This window comes from Emys orbicularis, chromosome 13 (assembly GCF_028017835.1).
Source record: "Emys orbicularis isolate rEmyOrb1 chromosome 13, rEmyOrb1.hap1, whole genome shotgun sequence".
NCBI classification, from domain to species: domain Eukaryota; kingdom Metazoa; phylum Chordata; order Testudines; family Emydidae; genus Emys; species Emys orbicularis.
The window spans coordinates 17,929,427-17,952,398 of NC_088695.1; the positions used below are offsets into that span (position 1 = coordinate 17,929,427).

General features: G+C 50.8%; 1 protein-coding gene across 1 annotated transcript in view; it reads right to left on the bottom strand.

Moving 5' to 3' along the window:
• LOC135887537 (zinc finger protein 84-like) overlaps positions 1-21,689 on the bottom strand; it is a 45,725-nt gene extending 24,036 nt beyond the window's left edge. Inside the window, exons 1-6 of the mRNA XM_065415266.1 lie at positions 21,447-21,689; positions 18,942-19,166; positions 17,832-17,947; positions 7,699-7,790; positions 6,169-6,305; positions 3,384-3,510 (exon numbers count right to left, since the gene is read on the bottom strand). Of these exons, the coding sequence (XP_065271338.1) occupies positions 3,384-3,510; positions 6,169-6,305; positions 7,699-7,790; positions 17,832-17,947; positions 18,942-19,166; positions 21,447-21,689 (940 nt within the window). The remainder of the gene's footprint in view (positions 1-3,383; positions 3,511-6,168; positions 6,306-7,698; positions 7,791-17,831; positions 17,948-18,941; positions 19,167-21,446) is intronic.
• Between the last annotated feature and the right edge of the window lie 1,283 nt (positions 21,690-22,972).

Here is a 22,972-nt window from a genome sequence, read left to right on the forward strand (position 1 = left end):
ATGTGCTGGATGAGTGGGTGCCCTTGTATTCTTCACAGAGCTTAAGGGCATCTAGTCTGACCTAATGTGTATCACAGCCGATATACCCCCTATATTAAGCCCAGAGACTTTAGTTGAAAACATTTCAGTCCCCAGGAGAGTAAACTGTGTGGCACAGGGAGAGAACAGGAGAGATCAACATGCTACTAATGTCTGAGGCCCCTGCACTGGCAGGGCATTGATTTGGCAAGATATGCTCAGATGATCCCAGGAGGTGAGCTAGACCCAATGCTGCAGACTCAGGAAAGCTAACCCCCTCCCACACCAAGGTTCCAGCCAATCGGAGTTGCAGGAAAATTGATTCCTAACCCCATATCAGGCGATCAGTCTGACCCTGAGCATGTAAGACACACCAGCCAGGAATCTAGAAAGAGGGTTTTCTGTACCACCTCAAAGTACTGGTCCACCCCATCTGGTGTCCTGTCTTCAACTGTGGCCAATCTCTTATGCTTCAGCGGAGGAAAACATACAAACGAAGACCCCATCCTAGAACACAACTAGCCATTTGTACATCAGGGTAAAATATTCTTTTCTGACCACTGTAAACGACTAACTAAACCGCAAAAAATTATTATAATCATTATTCAACGAAAAACCAGAAAAAACACGTAATAAATTCAGTGATACCCAAACCTCCAAAAACCCAGGAAATACAGAGTTAAAGTATTTCAAACTCAAACTTCTGAAAAACCAGGAAATTGTATTGGCATGGCAGTGCCACTATAGTGAAGGTTGCATCACGACTTCTGTTGAAAGGTTCACCTTTCTAAGTCCTCTAAAATTGACATCCTTTGTCAGACGGGTGTAGGGTACAGTGACCCAAACTTGGGGTCATTTGAGCTAGAGGTGCCAGAGATATAAGACCTGAAAAAACCAGCCATTTATAAAGAGTTTCTAGTTTGTTTGTTTTTTTGCATAGAGTTAGAGATCTAACTATTGATGTGACGCTGGTCTCAATAGTTTTACCCAAAATAGTGCATGGCACCCCCTAAATCTTTGGGGGATCCAGACTGAGAATGGGATTTAAGAAAATGTACACTTTTTACAGTACGCACGCACCAATACAGAAAAACATTTAGTGGGTTTCCATTCCTGCCATTTTATAGGCTTTAAAGCTCAACTCTTGTAAATGCTCTAAAATCTGAATGGTTACTCAGATCATTTTGCATTTTGTGTGCCTCCTTGAGGTGTGGGGTCTTTTGAGGGGTTCTCAAGTTACAAGTCCCCTCAAAAATGTCCCTCTACTGAGAGGTACTAGTGACTCAGACCTTGCTGAGACTGATAGCTGTGAACTCACCCTTCAATTATGCTTCAGGGTTTCAGCCAGCTACCAGCAGGGATCAGAAAAGAATCCCCCCAATGTATTCTGGGAGGGGTTTTTTTTTGTATTTCCTTCCTATGAAGCATCAGGGATGATCATGGCTGGAAATGGGGCAGTGGGGGGGGGGGGGGGGGGGCAGGGCTCTTAGGTCGCACCGAGGATTCTCTCTCTCAGGTACTTGGCTGGCTGTTTCTTGCTCACAACATTGGGGACTAACTGATCGCTGTACGTGAGGTTGGAAAGGAATTTCCCCAGGTCACATTGGCAGTGACCTTGGGGGTTTGTTCACCTTGTTGTCTTCTGCAGCATGTGGATGCAGGTCACTTGCCAGGATTCTGTGGAGCATAAGCTTTCGTGGGTAAGAACCTCACTTCTTCAGATGCAAGTAATGGAAATCTCCAGAGGCAGGTATAAATCAGTGTGGAGATAACGAGGTTAGTTCAATCAGGGAGGGTGAGGTGCTCTGCTAGCAGTAGAGGTGTGAACACCAAGGGAGGAGAAACTGCTTCTTACAGAGGCTTCTGTATCCCTACTTTGAACTTTAGGGTACAAATGTAGGGGCCTGCATGAAAACTGCTAAGCTTATCTACCAGCTTAGCTCTGGTCCCGCTGCCACCATTCTCGATGGATTCCCTCCCTGGGAAGCCTTGAGAAACCTTTCACCAATTCCCTGGTGAATACAGATCCAAACTGCTTGGATCTTAAACAAGGAGAGATTGACCCTTCCCCCCTCCTTCCTTTCACCAACTCCTGGTGAATACAGATCCAAACCCCCTTTGGATCTTAAAACAAGGAGAAATCAATCAGGTTCTTAAAAAGAAGGCTTTTAATTAAAGCAAAAGGTAAAAATCATCTCTGCAAAATCAGTATGGAAAATAACTTTACAGGGTAATCAAACTTAAAGAGCTCAGAGGAATCCCCTCTGTCTTAGGTTCAAAGTATAGCAAACAAGATAAGCACTCTGGTAAAAGGTACATTTACAAGTTGAGAAAACAAAGTAAATCTAAGACGCCTTGCCTGGCTTTTACTTACAATTTTGAAATAAGAGAGACTTGTTTAGAAAGATGGGGAGAACCTGGATTGATGTCTGGTCCCTCTCAGTCCCAAGAAGCCTCTGTAAGAAGCAGTTTCTCCTCCCTTGGTGTTCACACCTCTACTGCTAGCAGAGCACCTCACCCTCCCTGATTGAACTAACCTCGTTATCTCCACACTGATTTATACCTGCCTCTGGAGATTTCCATTACTTGCATCTGAAGAAGTGAGGTTCTTACCCACGAAAGCTTATGCTCCCAATACTTCTGTTAGTCTTAAAGGTGCCACAGGACCCTCTGTTGCTTTTTACAGATTCAGACTAACACGGCTACCCCTCTGATACAGGATTCTGTGGGTGTCTCACACTTAATCATTTCCCTGCCATTGTTGGGGCCTCAGACTCTGTGCACCTTGGTTCCTCTTATTCGCTGTCTGCTGCACATAATGGTCTAGTCTCCTGAGATCTGTAATACTTCGGTCTAATTTTGGTTGTGCGGTTGTGTGCAGGTGCTGAGGGGCGTTGATTACCTGTGATATACAGGAGGTCAGACTAGATAACCTGGTGGTCGCTTCTGGCCTTAAAACTCAGTGACTCTAATGACCTTCTCTTAAATCAGTCATTTCTAAGACAGAGGCCTGGTCTACACTTACAATTTAGGCTGATGTAGCTACAGCGCTCAGCTACACTGCCGTAGCTGTGCCATCCTAGCCTTTGGTGTAGACACAGCCAGATGGACAGAAGAATGATTCGTCAAGATAGTTACTAAAACAACAAGGAGTCCGGTGGCACCTTAACGACTAACAGATTTATTTGGGCATAAGCTTTCGTGGGTAAAAATCCTCATTTCTTCAGATGCACTCTCTCACAGTCTCTCTTCGGGACTGATCCTCCTGAAATCTAAGGGACCAGGGAAGAACCTGAGCAGAAGCCAACCCAGATGCTTCAGAGACCCCCACTCCTTCTAATACCCGAGGGGACAGGAATCCTTACCCAGCGAGGTCACATTCTCATAGTTCTGCTGCATGACGTCCCTGTAGAGGGCTCTCTGACGGGGGTCCAGCAGATCCCATTGCTCTTCAGTAAAATACACAGCCACCTCCTCGAAGGTCACCAGCCCCTGAAACAGCCAGAGTCCCCCTCTCAGAACCTGCTGCCCCAGCCACAACCCCACCAGCTCAGTCACAGGCAGGGCTGCAAAATCCCTCACCCCCACCCCACAGAGAGCAGGAAATTTTCCCTGGGGAAGGGGAAATTTCTCAAAGCTGTCATTAAAAACACACTGTTTTTATGGAGAAACCGTGATGCCAAGAGCTGCCATCTATGCTGATTTTAATCATGAGTCTCACAATATTTAATTGGATTTGGGGGCATTTTCCATGATCTCATAATTCCTCACACAGAACTCACACATTCTCCCTTGTTCTACATGGCCACCACCTCCCATTACTTTCAGGGGGGTAGAGTCAAACTACCCTTATTCAAAATGGCCACCATTTCCCTACAGTTTTTAAACCCACCTCCAGAGTTACTCTTGGCTTCTGAGTGCTGTAGGATGGCAACAGAGCTTTGGTATCAACACATTCGGGGGGTTGTTTCCTCACAAAGAAGTATTTCCACCCTATCCCTACAATCCAGGCCCTACCTTAAGAAGATGTAGTGTATAAGGTTAGGTTAGTATTTCTTAAAATGGTTTATGAGCGCTTTAGTGGAACTCACTATATTCTAGGTTTTAGAAGCCTCCAGAGCCAGTCAGAGCAGCAGTGTGTATGTAGCTAGGCCTTGGGTGTCTGTGTAAATTTACTAAATGTGATTATTTGGAACCCAACTATGCCTCGGTGGTTTCATCGAATTCTTTGGCACATTACACAGTAAAAAGACAACAATTTGCACTGAGGACATGGTCCAAATCCGGGAATACAGTGGAATAGACAGTGACTGCAGAGGGCCAGTAAAAGTGAATCTACAAAGAAATTGCTACCTGCAGCCACTTGGACTGTTCATTAAATCAGGGTGGAAGGGGGAAGGGTTAAAAGTGCCTGGTATTTGGAGAAAACGGGCTTGTACAATAGCTCAGTAGAGGACTGTCCCACCGATATTGAGAGACAACATGGAGCCCAGTGAGACTATGTCTTCGCTGCAGAGTTAACTCCAGTTTATGAGCTACTCCTCATAAATTAGCCTAGCTTGAGTGAGAGAGGCCACACAGAGAAATAACACCTGAGTTACTGTGTCCACACTGGTGTTATTCTCACTTGTGTGTGTTGCTAAGACTTTTGGGGGCACATCCTACGATTCTTCACTCTGCAGGCAGCTGAGCTGCTCTCAAGTTAAGGGTTTTGTGTGTGGACGTGACTCAAGTTAGGGGCAGCGCTCGAGCTATAACTAGAGTTAACTTTGCAGTCATGACAAGCCCCGGGACAGTTATAGCATCTCCAGAACTGTTACATTTAGAAGAAAACAAAATGTTATTTGGAATTCTTTACAATGTAGATGAAGTTAGACTTGAAATGAAGCTTGATACAGGGTGTGCTCTGTCCTATTTCATAGCAGGATTATCAGAGGCTACTTACAGAAGTAACGTTGTGGAAAACCTCAGTGCTACTAAAAACATACAATGGACGTCCTCTCTCCCTGAGGTCTTATTAAAGTGAAGGTAACATAAATAAAGAACATATGCTGAACCTGTATGTTGTGGAGTGAAAGGATCCAGTACTAAATAATAGAGAATGACATGGATTCAACTGGACTGGCAGAGCATAAAAGCCCTTCATTTTTGTTGTTATTATTATTGATTCTGATACAAAACAGATTAGCTGAACTTATGCACAAGAAAGCTGATGTCTTTCACTGAATGTCTGCCTAAACCAGCTTTTAAGCACAAGTTTAGCAGGATTTCCTACCCCAGTGATGCCTATTAAAAACACCTACCCTACAGTACAGCCACAGACATTGACTTGTGTCAGCACCACTGAGACTTGCATCCTTGTTTCCACTACAAGTGACCCTAGAATCACATAGCGGGAAGATGTGGCTGACACAGCTAGGCCAGAAAGTACAGATTCTGCCTAGATGCTGTTGTGATGCCAGTGCAATGGTCTTCCGAGAGAAGTTGTAAAACAACTCAAATTGAATTTGTAGCATGCTGGATTCTTTACCATGGTCAATTTGACAGTAATGTGTTGGTGAGATTTTTTCCCCCCCAATAGTTTTTTACATTAAAGAGGGAGGAGTCCATAGCATGCAGGAATTGGGTAATATCCCAGTCACCCAGGTTAATGGGTCTGATGAAAAGGGAAGCCAAGCAAGTTGCTGGGTAATGAGAAATGGGGAGGACTGCAGTGTGCTAACCTCATCAAGGGTGTTGAACATTGTGATTGGGTGAACCCTAGAGGATGGAAGGCTGGGTAAGCCAATTGGAGGGGGGATAAGAGGAGGACAGACTATCTCCCCCTTCCTGAGGGAAATGTGGGCGATCCCCCGACTGTCTTCCCCCTGCCTCAGGGGAGCATGGGAGATCCCCCAACTGTCTCTCCGCACCTGAGGGGAATGCGGCCGATCCCCTGACTGTCACCCCGCCACCTGAGGGGAATGCAGGCGATTCCCCGACTGTCTCCCCCCTGCCTGAGGGGAATGCGGGCGATTCCCCGACTGTCTCCCCCCCGCCTGAGGGAAATGCGGGCGATTCCCCGACTGTCTCCCCCCCGCCTGAGGGAAATGCGGGCGATTCCCCGACTGTCTCCCCCCCGCCTGAGGGGAATGCGGGCGATCCCCTGACTGTCTCCTCCATGCCTGCGGGAGCACGGGCGATCCCCCGACTGTCTCCTCCATGCCTGCGGGAGCACGGGCGATCCCCCGACTGTCTCCTCCATGCCTGCGGGAGCACGGGCGATCCCCCAACTGTCTCCTCCACGCCTGCGGGAGCACAGGCGATCCCCCAACTGTCTCCCCCACGCCTGAGGGGAATGCGAGCGATCCGCCGACTGTCACTCCTGCCTGAGGGAAATGCGGGTGTTGCCCTGACTGTCTCCTCCCACCAGAGGGGAGCGTGGGCGATGCTCTGACTGTCTCCCCCCGCCTCAGGGGAGCAAGGGCGATGCCCTGACTGTCTCCCCCCGTCCGATAGGAGCACGGGCGATGCCCCGACTGTCTCCTCCCGCTCGAGGGGAGCGCGGGCGATGCCCCGACTGTCTCCCCACTGCCTGAGGGGAACACGGGCGATGCCCCGACTGTCTCCTCCCACCAGAGGGGAGCGTGGGCGATGCCCCGACTGCCTCCCCTTGCCCAAGGGGAGCGCGGGTGATCCCCTGACTGTCTCCCTCTGCCCGATGTGTTGCCGCTTTTGCCCTCAAATTGCTGTGCCGAACTCTGGCAGACGCAACTGGCCTGGGAAACGCCGAGGAGCCTCCCTGTGCTGTGGGGACTTTTTCCACTGTGAATAACGCCTATTGCTGCCACAGAGAGGTTAGACCCCTGGGTGAATCTGCACTCTTGTCACCTCACCACACTCCAGCAGCTTCAGGCCTACAACATCTCATCAGGGTACATGGGGTCCTCCACCTTATAAAGCCCACTAGTGTGGAATAAACTGGACTCGTCGATCCCGGGCAACCCACCCTAAGGGTTTTGTTACTTGCGAGTTGTATAGAGTTACTGAAGTATCGACTCCAAGTCCATCTTTCCCTTCCCTTTATAGGCTTCCTGTATATTTCCCCTTCTAAATAACGTGTACATTGATTGTTGGTTCATCCATTACGGAAGGTATGTACGAAGGCATCAGGCTAGTCCTGGGGGTAAGGACCGGGTCAGGGATAACTGAAACTGCATTGGGAGGTAGGGTAGGGTTCCTGGCTCCCTTAAACAGTCAGGTGAGGGCAATACCAGCTAGTAGCTGAGAACCCAGGCGGTTGAAACCCACTGTGGCCGAAGCAGAGGGACACGGTAAGGGCTCCCGTTGATGATTAGCTGCCTTTAGAGATAAAGCAATCCATAAAACCCCATTACATCCCTTTAAGCATTTTGTGAGCTGTCTGGTGGCTCACTATGTTCTATGGTTTAGAAGCTGCCAAGGACTAATCTAAGTGTAAATACAAGGCTAGACTTCACATGTCTGTGTAGTTACTAAACACGGTTATTTGGGACCTAGCTGTGCCCATGTGGCGTCTCCATATTGTGTTTGTTCTGTAAAGAGCAAAGGACTCAACAGAGGTTTTTCATTCCTCATTAAACTTTCCTCCTGTATTTCCTGTCCCTCCCGCACGTCCAGTCAAACCCCACCCTCCCCACCGCCTCCCTGCCAATCACTTACCTGAGCCAGCACCACTGCAGCAGCCATGTCTCTTCCCTGTGCCCTGGGAGGATGGGAGGATCTGGAGCAAGATGTGGATGTCATTCTGCAGCCTGTCAAGGCAAGAAGGGCCATTGGGCAGGTATCAGAAAACGTTTTAGTCCATTTTACACCCCAGTTTCCCCCGAGCTCTTTACCTGAAGCCAGATTCTAGATTCTGCCAGGCTGCAAAAACACTCGGTCACTTTATTGCAGCGCAGTCCCAGCCCCTCCCACCCGGACTAAACCCACGGAGACATTTTTAAAAGTCTCTGAACCAAATCTTAGGGCAGGTTCACACTTACAATGCTGCAGCAGCACAGCTGCATCTTCAGTAAAGATGCTACCTACACCAACAGGAAGGCTTCTCCTGTCGAGGTAGGTGCTCCACCTCCCAGAAGGCAGTAGCTATGTCCACGGGAGAATTCTCCTGTCAATCTAGCACTGTCTACACCAGGGATTAGATGGTTTAACTGTGTTGCTTTTCTTGGGGTGTGGATTTTTCACCCCAGGTGCGGGACCCCTGCCCCGGAGCAGAGCTGGGGCGAGGAGGGGCCGTTGGTGCAGAGTCACTTTCCTGCCCGGCCCCAGCCCTTTCCCCCGGGTCTCTCCCCTCACCTGCAGGCTCCGGGTCAGGGGCTGGGGTCGGCAGAGCCCGGGGCTGGTTCCAGCCACCGCAGAAAGTCCCCCCTGGGAGGAACGGATGCAAAGGGAGGTCAGTGCAGGTCTCTCCCCGCACACACCCCGCTGGGGAACAGCAGCGGCTCAGCCCGGGCTCCCAACTCATAATGGAGGCAGCAGCAGCCGCTTCTTCCAGCCGCCTTGATCACTGATCACTCAAATGCAGGAGTTGTGCGGTCTCTGGCCCTCTGTGACTATCATTAACGCCTCCTACCTACCTTGAACTCTCCCCCTTCCCTCGCCCCAGCGCCGGATACAACAGCTCTCAGCTGCTGCTCCCAGCCCTGCTTCCTGTGCCCCCTGGATAACAACCCGGGCTGCAGCCCTCCCTGGGACCGACTGTAACGAAAGCCCAGAGTCTGTCTGCAGGGACAGAGCCTGGGGGAATCAGGGTGTGAAATCGGCAAATCCCCTCTTGAGACCTTCCGAATCGCCCTCCTCAGCTGAAGCATAAGGACGAGTGTTTTGCTTCAGATTATTTCTGTTGGGGGAGGGAGGAGGAGATTTGGTACTTTGCTTTTGTTACCCAGCTGCCTGAACTATCCAGACATGCTCAGTAACATGGGCTGAAGAAGCCTCTGCCCTCCCTTGCCATCAGAATCTGCTCCCTGGTATAAAAGGGGGCTAAAGCAGTGGCTCTCAACCTTTCCACCCTACTGTCCCACTTTCAGGAGTCTTGATTTGTTTTGTGTACCCCGAAGTTTCACCTCTTTTAAAAATGACTTGCTCACAAAATCAGATGTAAAAATACATAAGTGTCATAGGACAGATTTACTGAAAAAGTGCTGACTTTCTCGTTTTTACCCTATAATTATAAAATAAACCGATGGGAATATAAATATTGTACTTACAGTTCAGTAGCAGGGGTTCTCAAACTTCATTGCACCACGACACCCTTCTGACAACACAAACTACTACATGGCCCCTGGAGGGGGGACCACAGCTTGAGCCCATCCGAGCCCCACCTGTGTGTGTATGTGTGTGTGTGTGTAGGGGGTGGGGGGAACACAAGCCCCACCGCCCTGGGGCGCAGGAGCCAAAGTACAAGGGCTTCAGCCCCCGGTGGGGGGCTTGTAACCTGAGCCCTACCACCCAGGGCTGCAGCCCTCTGGGTTTGACTTCAGCCTTGGGCCGGTGGGGCTTGGGCTTTGGCCCCAGGTGGTGGGGCTTGGGCTTCCCCTTCAGCCCCGGGTCCCAGCAAGTCTAACACCAGCTCTGGTGCCCCCATTAAAAAGGGGTCACGACCCACTTTGGGGTCCTGACTCACAGTTTGAGAAGTCCTGGCATATAGTATATAGAGCAATATAAACAAGTCATTGTATGAAATTTGAGTTTGTACTGACTTCACTAGTGCTTTTTATGTAGCCTGCTGTAAAAGTAGGCAAATATCTAGAGTAGATGATATAACTGTTGGAAGACCTCTGAGTACCCCTGGTTGAGAACCACTGGGCTAAAGGATTTGAGGGGGCAAATCAGATGAGAGGGATGGGCAGAACTTGTGCAGGGGCCACAGTGTGTTCAGAGGAGGGTGACACTGGTGAGGAAAAGGAAGGAGAGGGGCATTCTGGCAAAATCAGGAACATCGAGCGGGAGCTGGGGATCAGAACTGGGGAGATGTGCTGCCACACAGTGGCAGAGGGGATAAAAGTGACCACAGAGGGAGTGATTCATCTGCGGGGGTTGCCAGAAGAGGGTGTGGATGGCAGAGAGGCTGGTGGTTCTTGCTGGAAGTTTCATCTCAGCATCTCCTATCCAGGGCTGCGACGTTAAAGGCACAGAGCAGCCCAATGCACAGCTAAGCGGCTCTACTCTGTCTGAAATGATGTATTGAGCTGCCAGAGGAAACTTGATTCGGTATCCAACCCCTTTGGGCTTGTCTACACTGGAAATTATTGCCAGTTATAAGGGTGTAGTAATACCAGGAAACCCCCCATGTGGAAATGCCTATTCTGGTATAATAGTGGCTCCCCCCCCCAATTTAGTTAAACCCCTTCCCAAGCGACATCAGCTAAACCAAAAAATCCCACTGCTGTACCAGACTGGCAGTGTCCATATAGGGATTCATACCAATATGACAAGATCTGCTTAAACTCGCACCTTAGCTTACACCAGTATAACATGCCTGTGTAGACGAGCCATTAGTGCTTTTTCACGCACCACTAATTGTTGCAGAATTTACTTCCCCCAAATATTCACAAATGCACTGTTCTATCATATTATTTAGATCCTCCCAAACTGAATTTTGTACTGTAATTTTTAGTAAGCAAAGAGATCTGTGAATTTGCTACCTAGACACACCTGACATTGATATCAGTGGCAATACTTGCATGTAGTACTTGCCAGACATGCAATGCAATGTAAACTCTGCCTCCTGGAGCTGGCAAAAGCCACTGGGAAAGGTTCAGTAAGGACAGTGCTGTAATAAGTAGACAGGAGGAACATCTAAGACAGGGGTCGGCAACCTTTCAGAAGTGGTGTGCCGAGTCTTCATTTATTCACTCTAATTTAAGGTTTCGCGTGCCGGTAATACATTTTAACGTTTTTAGAAGGTCTCTTTCTATAAGTCTATATTAACTATTGTATGTAAAGTAAACAAGGTTTTCAAAATGTTTAAGAAGCGTCATTTAAAATTAAATTAAAATGCTGATCTTACGCCATCAGCCTGCTCAGCTCGCTGCCAGCCTGGGGTTCTGTTCACCTAGGCCGGCAGAGGGCTGATCAGGGCCTGCGGCCGGGACCCCAGACCTGGGGGGGTAGGTGTTTTAGGGGTCAGGGCAGAGGGCTGGGGGACGGGGTTCAGGGCAGAAGGCTGGGGTGTGTGGGGGGGTTCAGAGATCAGGGCAGAGGGCTGGGAGGGGGTACAGGGCAGAAGGCTGGGTATGTGTTGGGGTGTGGGGGGTTCAGGGCAGAGGGCTGGGGGTGTGGGGGTGCAGGGCAGAAGGCTGGGTGTGTGTTGGGGTGTGGGGGTGCAAGGCAGAAGGCTGGGTGTGTGGGGGGGTTCAGGGCAGAGGGATGGGGCTGTGGGGGTGCAGGGCAGAAGGCTGGGTGTGTGTTGGGGTGTGAGGGGTTCAGGGCAGAAGGCTGGGTGTGTGTTGGGGTGTGAGGGGGGCAGGGCAGAAGGCTAGGTGTGTGTTGGGGTGTGGGGGTGCAGGGCAGAAGGCTGAGTGTGTGTGTGGGGGTTCAGGGCAGAGGGATGGGGCTGTGGGGGTGCAGGGCAGAAGGCTGGGTGTGTGTTGGATGGGGGGTTCAGGGCAGAGGGCTGGGGGTGTGTGGGTGCAGGGCAGAAGGCTGGGTGTGTGTTGGGGTGTGAGGGGTTCAGGGCAGAAGGCTGAGTGTGTGGGTGGGTGCAGGGCAGAAAGCTGGGTGTGTGTTGGATGGGGGTTCAGGGCAGAGGGCTGGGGGTGTGTGGGTGCAGGGCAGAAGGCTGGGTGTGCGTTGGGGTGTGAGGGGTTCAGGGCAGAAGGCTGAGTGTGTGGGTGGGTGCAGGGCAGAAGGCTGGGTGTGTGTTGGGGTGGGGGGTTCAGGGCAGAGGGCTGGAGGGTGTGGGGGTGCAGGGCAGAAGGCTGGATGTGTTGGGGTGTGAGGGGTTCAGGGCAGAAGGCTGGGGGTATGGGGGTGCAGGGCAGAAGGCTGGGGGTGTGTTGGGGTGTGAGGGGTTCAGGGCAGAAGGCTGGGGGTGTGTTGGGGTGTGAGGGGTGCAGGGCAGAAGGCTGGGGGTATGGGGGGTGCAGGGCAGAAGGCTGGGTGTGTGTTGGGGTGTGAGGGGTTCAGGGCAGAGGGATGGGGCTGTGGGGGTGCAGGGCAGAAGGCTGGGTATGTGTTGGGGTGGGGGGGTTCAGGGCAGAGGGCTGGGGGGCGTGGGGGGTGCAGGGCAGAAGGCTGGGTGTGTGTTGGGGTGGGGGGTTCAGGGCAGGAGGCTGGGTGTATGGGGTGCAGGGCAGAAGGCTGAGTGTGTGGGGGGGTTCAGGACAGAGGGATGGGGGGTGCAGGGCAGAAGGCTGGGTGTGTGTTGGGGTGGGGGGGTTCAGGGCAGGAGGCTGGGGTGTGTGGGGGGTGCAGGACAGAAGGCTGGGTGTGTGTTGGGGTGTGGGGGGTTCAGGGCAGAAGGCTGGGGGTATGGGGGGGTTCAGGGCAGAGGGATGGGGTGCTCGGCTCGTGGGCGTGCTCCCAGCCCCCTGCCCTGAGCAGCTCAGGGATATGCCCTGTTCCACCCCCTTTCCCCAGGCTCCGTCCCTACCTCTCTCTGCATCCTCTACGGAGCTGTGTGCACGCTGCTGCTCTTCCCCCTCCTCCTTGCTAGGGCCATCAGCTGATTGGCGCAGGGAAGGAGAGGAGGAGGGGCTGGAAAGCACCATGCTGGGGGAAGAAGCGGGGGAGGGGGGAAGCTTGGCTGCCGCAGAACCAAGCTTTTGCCTTCTGCCCCCGCAGGGGAGAGCAGTGGGCGGGGGGGCTAAGTGAGGATGGGGGCCGGGACCACGGCAGGGAGCTGCGTGCCACTCAGAATCGGCTCGCGTGCCGTAGGTTGCCGACCCCTGATCTAAGAGAACATGCCATAACTGTGCAGTGCTCCACAGATCTGAATTCTGGTATTTATCTGCATGCACCCCCACTGCCTTCACTGTGTTAGGGGTAGCTGTGGAGGGATTAGAATGGCTTGGCAAAGCTGTTTCTGTGATATGAGGAGAGGAGGGACATCTGAACTTGAAGAATCAATTGTCTTTCAGCAGTGAATTTTGCAGGTTGTGACAGCAGAAGTGCATAAGGTGTGACTTTGGCGTGGGGATTGTCATGCGGTCTGGTGGCACATATGACTGATCTCCTGGGTTTAGTGAGGGGTAAGTGAAGGCCATGTCTCAGATGGAATCCTCAGGGCAAGGGTGAAGGGGAATTAACATTTAGCAATTCTGGAGTGATTTGATTAGCGTAGACTGGGGTGGTTTGTTTGGAGGGGAAAGTGGATCATTGGGAGGTTTCTCCTTCTTCCTCTCCCTCCATCTGGCAGCTGTTTTCCCTTCAAACCCAGAAGTTCTTGCCATGTTCAGTTTGGGAATTGGAAAACTGGTTGTGAGAAAACAGGTGAGATGAGGGTTTTAGAGTTGTCCTGAGACAGAGCTGTTGCCAGATGGGCTGGGTCCTTGTATAAACGAAACAGATGGGGAGCTCAGGTGGTTCCTGGTGTGACATTGGCAACCCAGGTGCCACTTTATGCCAAGGCCACTATGCCTCACTTAGATACTGAAAAACAACCAGAACCAGTCTGGTTCACCTGTGTGTTAGTACTGGTCAAATAGGTGGTAGAGTTATAAAAACGTGCTTAGTGGTTAGACTTTTTTGAATGCTTGTAAGTGCTGCGTACCTTAATCTCACGTATAACATCTGCATCCCATATTGTAAGGTAATAGTTGAGCATTTGCATTGTGAGCCTCTGTAATTGTGTAAACCACCAGACAAGAGAGAAACATTAACTAGCGTGACATACTAGTATCCAACAAGGGTTATGTCCAGCCTGAAAGAGCAAGTCCATTGACACCAGACAAACTAGGAGACATGATGCGAGTGAATTCCTCCCAACAGTTGAACTTGCAACTCAGAGCAGAAGAGGGGAGGGAATAAAAAGCCTTAACAAGGAGGAACTGTATCTTCATGCTGCTTGGATTCTGAGGGGCAAGGATTACTGAGCATAAACTAAAGATACCCCGTAAAGATACTCTGTTTCCCTGCAGCTCAGATGATGGCCCAGGGCTGCTTCAAACACCCGCACTGAGATGTCTGGGCTGACAATTTCAGACAGCAACAAACACGTGGGGGTGTTTTGTCTGGTGGCTGCAATTGGTCACTCCCCTCTAGGTCCAGGGCAGGGGTTGTGATCAGAGCCCTGATGTTGGGGTTCAATGGCCCCAGGTACAGCACAGAGCAATGGAGCTGGGGTCTGGGACTGAGAATGGGACAACAGAGTATAGGGGAGAGGGGGTTTATCCCCCTGGACAGAGATGCAGTTACCACAGTAGGGAGACAGTGCCACAGAAACCACCAGGAAACTGGGAGCGGGATCCAGGAAACTGGGAGCGGGATCCAGGAACCCAGTGGGAAGTGAATGGCTGGGATGGAGTCCGGGCAGGATGAGGGCCCTGCAGCTGCTCTGTGTCCAAGGGGAAATGTCACGATTCTGCCTGAGTCACTTGATTCCTCAGTGAGCTGGATTTGGAGCAGAGAGAGAGGACAGACATTGGAGATGCTGCTGGGCAGAAGGAGATGGCTGCTCCCCATGGGAAGTGTCCATGTATCCAGCCTCCCAGGGACGAGCTGCTCTAGCTCTGAGCGACCAATTAAATTCCTAGGCTATGGGAAGTGAAGACCCAGAGACTGAGCCCAGAGGCACTTAGAGCTGCAAGAGCAAAGACATGGAGGTGCCAGATATCCTTTTTAAAGCAGGATGGGCAGACACATCAGTGAAAGGGGCTGGATAGGGGGAGTGAGAGATTCCTGCTGAGGGGGAGTGAATAAGAACGGCCATACAGAGTCAGACCTATGGTCCATCTAGCCCATGGTCCTGTCTTCTGACATTGGCGAATGCTACCTGCTTCAGAGGGAATAAACAACAGGGCAATTTTTGAGTGATCCATTCCGTCGTCCAACCCCAGAGCTTCTGGCAGTGAGATGCTTAGGGACACCCAGAGCATGGGGGTTCCATCCGTAAACATCTTGGCTAATAGCCATTGATAGACCTATCCTCCATGAGCTTATCTAATTCTTTTTTGAAGTTATACTTTTGTTCTTCACAACGTCACCAGGCAATGAGTTCCACAGGCTTATTGTGTGTTGTATGAAGAAATACTTCCTTTTGTTAGTTTTTACCTGCTGCCTATTAATTTCATTGGGTGACACCTGGCTCTTGTGTTATATGAAGGGGTAAATAACACTTCCTTATTTACTTTCTCCACTCCATTCATGATGTTACAGACCACTATCATAACCCCCACTTATTTGTCTCTTATCCAACCTGAACAGTCCCAGTCTTTTTCACCGCTCCTCATATGAAGCTGTTCTGTTAGCCAAATGGGCTCATTTCCCCCTGGAGCTGCCCAATTACCCCAAGGAGGCACGGGAGTCTAGAAGACGGCTTCAAGTTCTTTATTGATCAGTCAGCTGAGTGGGTGTCTCCCTCGACTATTGCCAGAGGGAGGAACACACTTGCAAGCACAACTGGGCTTCTTTTATACAGAGAGACAAACAACTTAGCGTGTCTAAATTCTGCTAACCTATGCATTGTTTAAATTCAGTTCTAGTAGTAATCAGGATACATCTGTTTAGCTTTCCGTCCTTCACATTCCTTTCCCAGGGTCGGGGCGCATCCGTCCAACCTCCTCCCCTTTTCCATATATCTTCTATACATCCTGTATACGTGCAGCTTCATGCATGGGAAACGACAGTGAGAACTGAGATAAGCATGTTTACTGGGATAACAAGCAGAAGCCGAGATAAGCATGTTTTTCGGTTTTTGGGCCTAACAAGATTCCCCCCTAAAAAGCATTTTGAGAGCCTTATGGCCCCCAATCCTCAGCCTCTACCGGCTGGTATAGGGCCATCATTTGTTGGTGTATAATTTGATTAGCCATTCGTCGGACTAATGCAACTACACAGGGGGCAAAGCAAGCTAGGGTTAATAGGGTTGTAATAAAGAGTATAAAGAGAAGAAGGCCTTCTCGGAGCCATCCCAGTTGCGGTAACCAGGACGTAAACCAGTTCATATCCCACCCTCCCCAGGTCTGAACTGGGACATGGGCTAATTTCCTCATTTCTTTTGTTAACTGTTTTACCGCTTTTTCATTATCGTCTATTTGTAAACAGCAATTAGACTCATTTAATTTTGCACAGACTCCTCCTTCCTCCGCCAGTAAATAATCGAGGACTATATGATGCTGATAGATCGCATTCCTCATCTGGGTTGATTGATCGGCCAAAAGGTCAAGAGCCGCGGCTGTTTGGTTAGTTAAGATCTCCAATACAGCCTGTAACCTAATTATTCGATTTAGGTTATAAATAGGTTCTTTGGCCCCGGATATTAACTCATTAGGATTCCAAGTGGCCGGTCCATAATGTTGTATAATTCTTTCAGGGGGCCACTCCTGAGCTCCCCACGTTTGGGAGCTTCCGGCGGCCAAGGTGGAGTTCACGAACCGCCTTTCCCTAATCAAATCGTCATACACCTTAATTCCCAATTTATTTCCCTGCCCCTGGGGTAATAGAAAGAACAAGGGTCTAATATAGCCGATGTAACATATTCCTGACCAATTTGGAGGCAGTCTTCGGTAGGCATAGGACCCACAGATCCAATAATGGCCTTTCAGGGCCCAAGTTCCACTAGCAAAGGGACCATCCCAGGTCTCAGAGTCCCCTGGTTGTTCAAAATATAAATAAGTACCTGGCCCTAAAGGTCCCCCCACAAGCCCATCACTGTAACCGTACGAGTCGCAATAATTACATTTTCACGCCCCAGCTCCCGTCTTTCAGACACAATCGCAGCCCCATTTTGGCTGATTGGTGCTAGACCAGAACTGTCTAAAACCTTCGACCCGGGTCCCATTATGATGCTGCTATGCCCACTGATACCACCGCACCACATGGTCCTTACTATTGGTATTGTCTTGCTGGCAACTTAAAGATAGGGCATCAAAGAACCTATCCTGTCCTACCACCTTGCAACCTTCGCCTTTAGGTTGTTGGTAGGAACATTTCACCCAACTATTATTGGTAAGTTTCACATGGGTGTGGTTCCATCGCCCTTGATATTTAGAACAGTCATACGGGCGACAGTAGGGATCCCAGCAATCAAATCCTCGGGATAGAATCCACTCACACCTACTTTCTCCCACATACACTCCCTCCTGTTTCGTTTGATTAAGGCAAAGAATACCCATTCCAGCAGAATAGAGTCGCCAGGGACTACCATCCTCAGTCCAAACTCCTGTTCCATTGTGGACTATACTTAAATTACTGAGCCACCATTTAGGTTGCACTGGTTGGGTTACCCAAGGCCATTCATTTAATTCCCCTGGGCCTCCACACACCCAACAGTTACTGAGATTAAAAGAGTTTGCTATTGTTTCTCCCAGTTGTACAAACCTATTCTCCCAACCATAGCCGTGATAGACACATATGAACAGAAATATCAATAATGAGTTCATTATTGCTTTTTCCTAAACAGTCCTTTTAGTCCATCGAGTCCTTGATACTCCCAGACGGTGTCTTCGCCCGTGCCACCCCGGGCTTCCGGGGCCAGGGCGGGCAGAGGGCTGGTGTCCTCTTCCGTGGAAATGGTTCCCTGGTCAGGATTCAGAAACCGCTTTACCCGGGTGTGATGTGTCCATTTGTCGCTCCCGAGAATTTTAACTGCGGCCTGGCTGATGAGCAAAACGGTGTGTGGACCGTCCCACCTTGGCGTAAGGGGGTCGCGTTTCCACTTCTTGACAAGGACCTGGTCACCGATCCGGAACGGATGCACGGTCTGGTCCAAGGGGAGGGCCTGGAAAGGCGCCGCGTATCGATGAAGCTGCAACAAAACAGATTGCAACCCGGAAACCTGTTTCCATAGTAAGTCATTTCCCACTTCCCAGGTTACATCCTCCCGGAATCCTGGGATAAGTATTCGGGGTGGAAATCCAAAGAGTAGTTCAAAGGGCGAGAGTTTAAGACCCTTACGTAGGGCCCTTCGAATGCGGGTGAGGGCGAGTGGCAAGGCATCAAGCCACTTTAAGCTAGATTCTGTGCATATTTTAGTCAGAGTATCTTTGAGAGTTCTATTCATCCTTTCTACTTGACCCGAGCTTTGCGGCCTCCAGGGTGTATGTAGTTTCCATTGTATACCGAGGGCCTGGGATACCTGCTGGACCACTTGTGAGACAAAGTGGCTTCCCCTATCAGACTCAATTACCTCGGGGAGATGGAAACGAGGAAGTATTTCATGTAACAGGGCTTTGGTAACCGCCCGGGCCTGGCAATGCCGGCTGGGGTAACACTCCACCCACCCGGTAAGTTGATCAACAAACACGAGCAGATATTTATAGCCCCTGCAAGGTCAACTTGCCATCTTTGAAAAGGGAATATAGCCCATGGTCGGCCTCCCATCGGGGCAGGAGGGCCACATCCCTTCTGGTTCGTTCGTTGACAGATGGAACAATTATTAACAACTCTCTGGGCTTCCATGTGCATACCCAGTCCTTTAAGGGACCTGGTAGCCAAGTCAACCATTGCCCCAGACGTCCCCCTTTGTGCAGGAGCTGGAAAATCTCCTGGAGTACTGGCCTGGGGACGAAAACCTCTCCCCCAGGCAATCTCCACCATCCAGAGGAATCCTGCCGGCCTCCTGCAGCTTGGGCATGACCCATTTCCTCGGTTGTGTATTGGGGAGGAGGGGTTTTAGTCTCAGTATCTTGAACCATGAGAAGCCGCGAGGCCCCGTCTCGGGCGGCCTCCTTCGCGGCCTGGTCAGCCAGTTGATTATACTTTCGCTGTTCGGCCTCGGGAGCCCTCCCGTGGGCACGCACATGTATCACGGCGACCCGGAGTGGAAGCATCAGGGCTTCGAGCAGAGCTTTAATGAGGCTCCCATGCGCAATCTTTTGACCTGAGGCCGTAATGAATCCTCTCTCTTTCCACAGGGTCCCGTGTGCATGTACCACCATGTAGGCATAACGACTGTCCGTATATAAGTTAAGGGTTTTCCCAGCCCCCAAGCGAAGAGCCTCAATAAGAGCCACCAGTTCCGCCGCCTGAGCGGACAAATTGGGACTGAGTTTAAACTTGTATGCCCCTTCATCCTTAATCACTACTGCCGCGCCAGTATATCGCTTGCCATCCACTACATAGCTGGACCCATCAACATACCCCTCAACATCGGGGTCGGGCCAGGGCAAATCTGAAAGATCAGGTCGGGGTTTGGTTTCTTGTTGCAAGACTTCAATACAGTCATGGGTAGGACCGGCCTCTGAGGAAACCTGGGGGTCAGGCAGTAGGGTGGCCGGGTTAAGGGAACTGACTGTCTTAAAGGTCAGATTGGGGGCCAACAAGAGCCCTACTTCGTATCTAGTATGTTGGCTGGGGTTTAGATGCTTTTCCCCAGCGCCTGTTCCCAGTATCTGAGGCACCCCGTGGGGGACCGCAACTTCAGTGTCTCCACCCAAGGTTAACTTTTCGGCTTCCTGAACGAGGAGGGCGGTCGCTGCTACGGCCCGTAAGCAGGCGGGCCACCCCTTGGCGACAGGGTCCAAGACCTTCAAATAGTATCCAATGGGTCGCCAGGTTGGTCCTGACTTTTGGCACAGGACTCCAGCTGCCACCCCTCCCCTTTCATGAACGTATAGGGTGAATGGCTTCCGGGAATCTGGGAGGGCTAGAGTGGGAGGCCGAACCAAGGCTTCTTTAAGCTCTTGAAATGCTTTTTCCATTTCCCTGGTCCATTTCCAGTGGAGCAGACCCTCCTTAGTCAAAGACTCATATAGTGGTCTAGCTTTTCCCCCATAGTCGGGGATCCAGAGTCGACAGAAGCCAGTCAGTCCCAGAAATGCCCTTAGTTCTCGGGGGTTTCGGGGCTGAGGGCTATCAAGTATAACCTGGATTCTTTCTTTGCCCAAACTGCGACTCCCTTGGCAGAGGTGGTATCCAAGGAAGGTGACCTGCTGCTTAACCAACTGAGCTTTTTCCTTTGATACTTTATATCCCTGTACCCCAAGGTGATTGAGGAGCTCTACAGTTTGCTCCTTGCAGACTGTCTCTGTTTCAGTACTCAAGAGCAGATCATCGCAGTACTGAACTATGTTACAAGCAGGATGGTTAGCCAGGAATGGGGCCAGGTCCCTTTTCAGCTGACTGCCAAAAATCTCTGGTGCACAGGTGAGTCCCTGTGGGACAACGGTCCAAAGATACTGGGCCTTGTAATGGGTGTCCGGATCCTCCCATTCAAAGGCAAACAACTTTTGAGATTCTAAATCAAGGGGGATGGAAAAGAAGGCGTCTTTTAAATCTATAACCAAGAACCAGCTGTGGTTCTTAGGTACTTGGCCTAGAATTGTGTGGGGATTTGGGACGACTGGGTAGGGGGCTTCTATCAACTTGTTAATCTGTCTCAGGTCCTGGACCAATCGGTACTGTCCATTGGGTTTAGGCACTCCCATTATTGGAGTATTGTATGGGGATGTGTCTTCCTTTAACCACCCGCACTGCAGGAACTTTTGAATCAGGGGTTTTAACCCGATCCGAGCGGTTAACTTAAGGGGGTATTGTCGAATTCGGACTGGGCTGCTTCCCTCCTTAAGGGAAATATGCACTGGTGTAGCATTCCTGGCTCGGGCCACGCCTCCTTCCTCCGCCCAGACCTTGGGATTTACCCCCGGCAGCTGGCTTCCATCACTTCCCTTGCATTCCAGGGAATGATCTTTAGCATTTATGAGAGCCATCTGGTAATTAGAGGCTTGTTGCTTAGGGATTCTGACTTCCATTGTCCCGTTATCGAATGAGATCTCCGCCTGTAATTTAGTGAGGATATCTTGTCCGAGCAGCGCTATGGGGCAGGAGGGACTGCAAACAAACTGATGGGAAATTTGACGGTCCCCTATTTTTACTAGGAGAGGCAAAGTTTTTTCCAAAGCTGTAGTTTGTCCCTCTATCCCCTGGACCATGGCACGTTCCCGAGCTCTACCTCGGGGAGCCTTATTAAGGGGGAGCAAACTAAGAGTGGCCCCAGTATCAATAAGGGCTTCAATTGGGCTGCCCTCCACTTTAATCTTTACCGTGGGATCCAGGCTGGCAGCTTGCGCCGCCAGGAGGGGCCGCTGGGTCCCCCGGCCCCCCTATGGGGAGGATTCCTCCCCTGAACGTCCCGTACCGTTGTAGAGGATGGGAAGGGACGGGGATTTATCTTTACGTTCCCTTCCCATGGCCTTTCGCCGGGGGCATTCATTTTTCCAGTGCCCCTCTTCCTTACAGATAGCGCACTGATTTCGACCCAGGCGAGGGCCCCTCCCCTTCCCAAGTGGCCCTGGCCGTCCCTTAACTTTGCCCCCCCCTTCCTTATATTCTTCCCTTAGGGCCATGGCTAAAACGCGGGCCCCTTTCTTTCGCTCCTCCTCATCCCTCCGATCATAAACCTTCATGGCAATTTCTAAGAGTTCCTCTATATTCTTGCCCGACGCCCCCTCCAATTTTTGCAACTTCTTTCTAATGTCCTCGTAGGACTGCCCAATGAAAAGCGGGATCAGTACCCGCTTCCCGTTGATATCCTCAGGATCGAGGTCCATATATCTTTTACAGGTATTACAAAGCCGCTCATAAAAGGCAGCTGGGTTTTCATTCTTTTCCTGTCTTATATTATATAATTTGGCCCAATTTGGGGTTTTTCTAATGCAGCGTTTCATCCCCTGGACTATAGCCGTGGCGTATTGGCTATGAGAGGCCCGGCCTGCCGCGTCATCATGTTTCCAGTCAGGAGGGCTTTCAGGCAACCGCGTAGCTACCGTGGCCGAGTCTCCCCCCGTCTCAATTACCCACTCGCGGGCCCTTGAGAGGACTAAACGCCTCTCTTCCACGGTTAACAGAGTGTTAAGAGCGACCCTCATGTCGCCCCAGGTAGGGTTGTGGGCCGTAATTAAGGTTTCAAACACTGCTGTTAGCGGGGCAGGATCTTCCGAGAATGGGGGATTTTGCTGTTTCCAATTGTATAGATCACTAGTGGTAAAGGGGACATATATCATAGTGAGGTCACCACCGGGGGCTACAGCCTCCCGCAGTGGACACAAATAATTCTGTTGCAAGGGCATTTCGTGTATCGGACCACTCTTGTCCGATGGGCTAATAAGGGTAAATTTAGTATCCCCAGGGTTATAGTCAGATGACATTTTCCACGGCGTTACGGAGTTCTGATTTGTTACGGGGCCAGTCTCGCTCCTGGTGTGCTTAGACACAGGAGAGCTCAGGGAGGTTGGAGGAGACTCCTGTTTGGGAGAGCCCTGGTGGCTTGGCTCACCCCTTTCAGTTGAGGCATTATCCTCAGAGGAGGAGGTGGGGACTCCAATTGAGGGTACCGGAGCCGGGAGGCCGGGATACAAAGGGGGAGGGGGCATAGGATCAGGGGCAGAGGGAATCACAGCCTGCCGGCAAGATTTCTTAACGGGGGGACAGGGTTTCCTAACAGGGGCATGGACCATTAAGGTTTTAATAGTTTGTGATCTACATTTTTGCAACCATGGGGGAGGATTGGCCACAAGGTCCTGCCAAATATCTATATAGGGATATTGGTCCCAATGCCCATCCCGGGTCCCAATGCTATGCACAGCTTGTACGATCCCTGGTTTGAGCGTCCCTCCCTCGGGCCATTCTACCCCGAATGTCGTCCATTCAAGAGTGCAGAATTTCACAAGATTGTCTTTACATAATACAATTCCATAATCAGCCTGGCGTCTAAACGCCTTCCAGTTATCCAGCATACATCCCAGGGGTGTCCCGGAGAAGGTGCTTTGTCCGGACCCCATTATGCTTTACCCAGAGTTTTCCGAGACAGAGGTATCAAGAGGGGGAAGGGGTA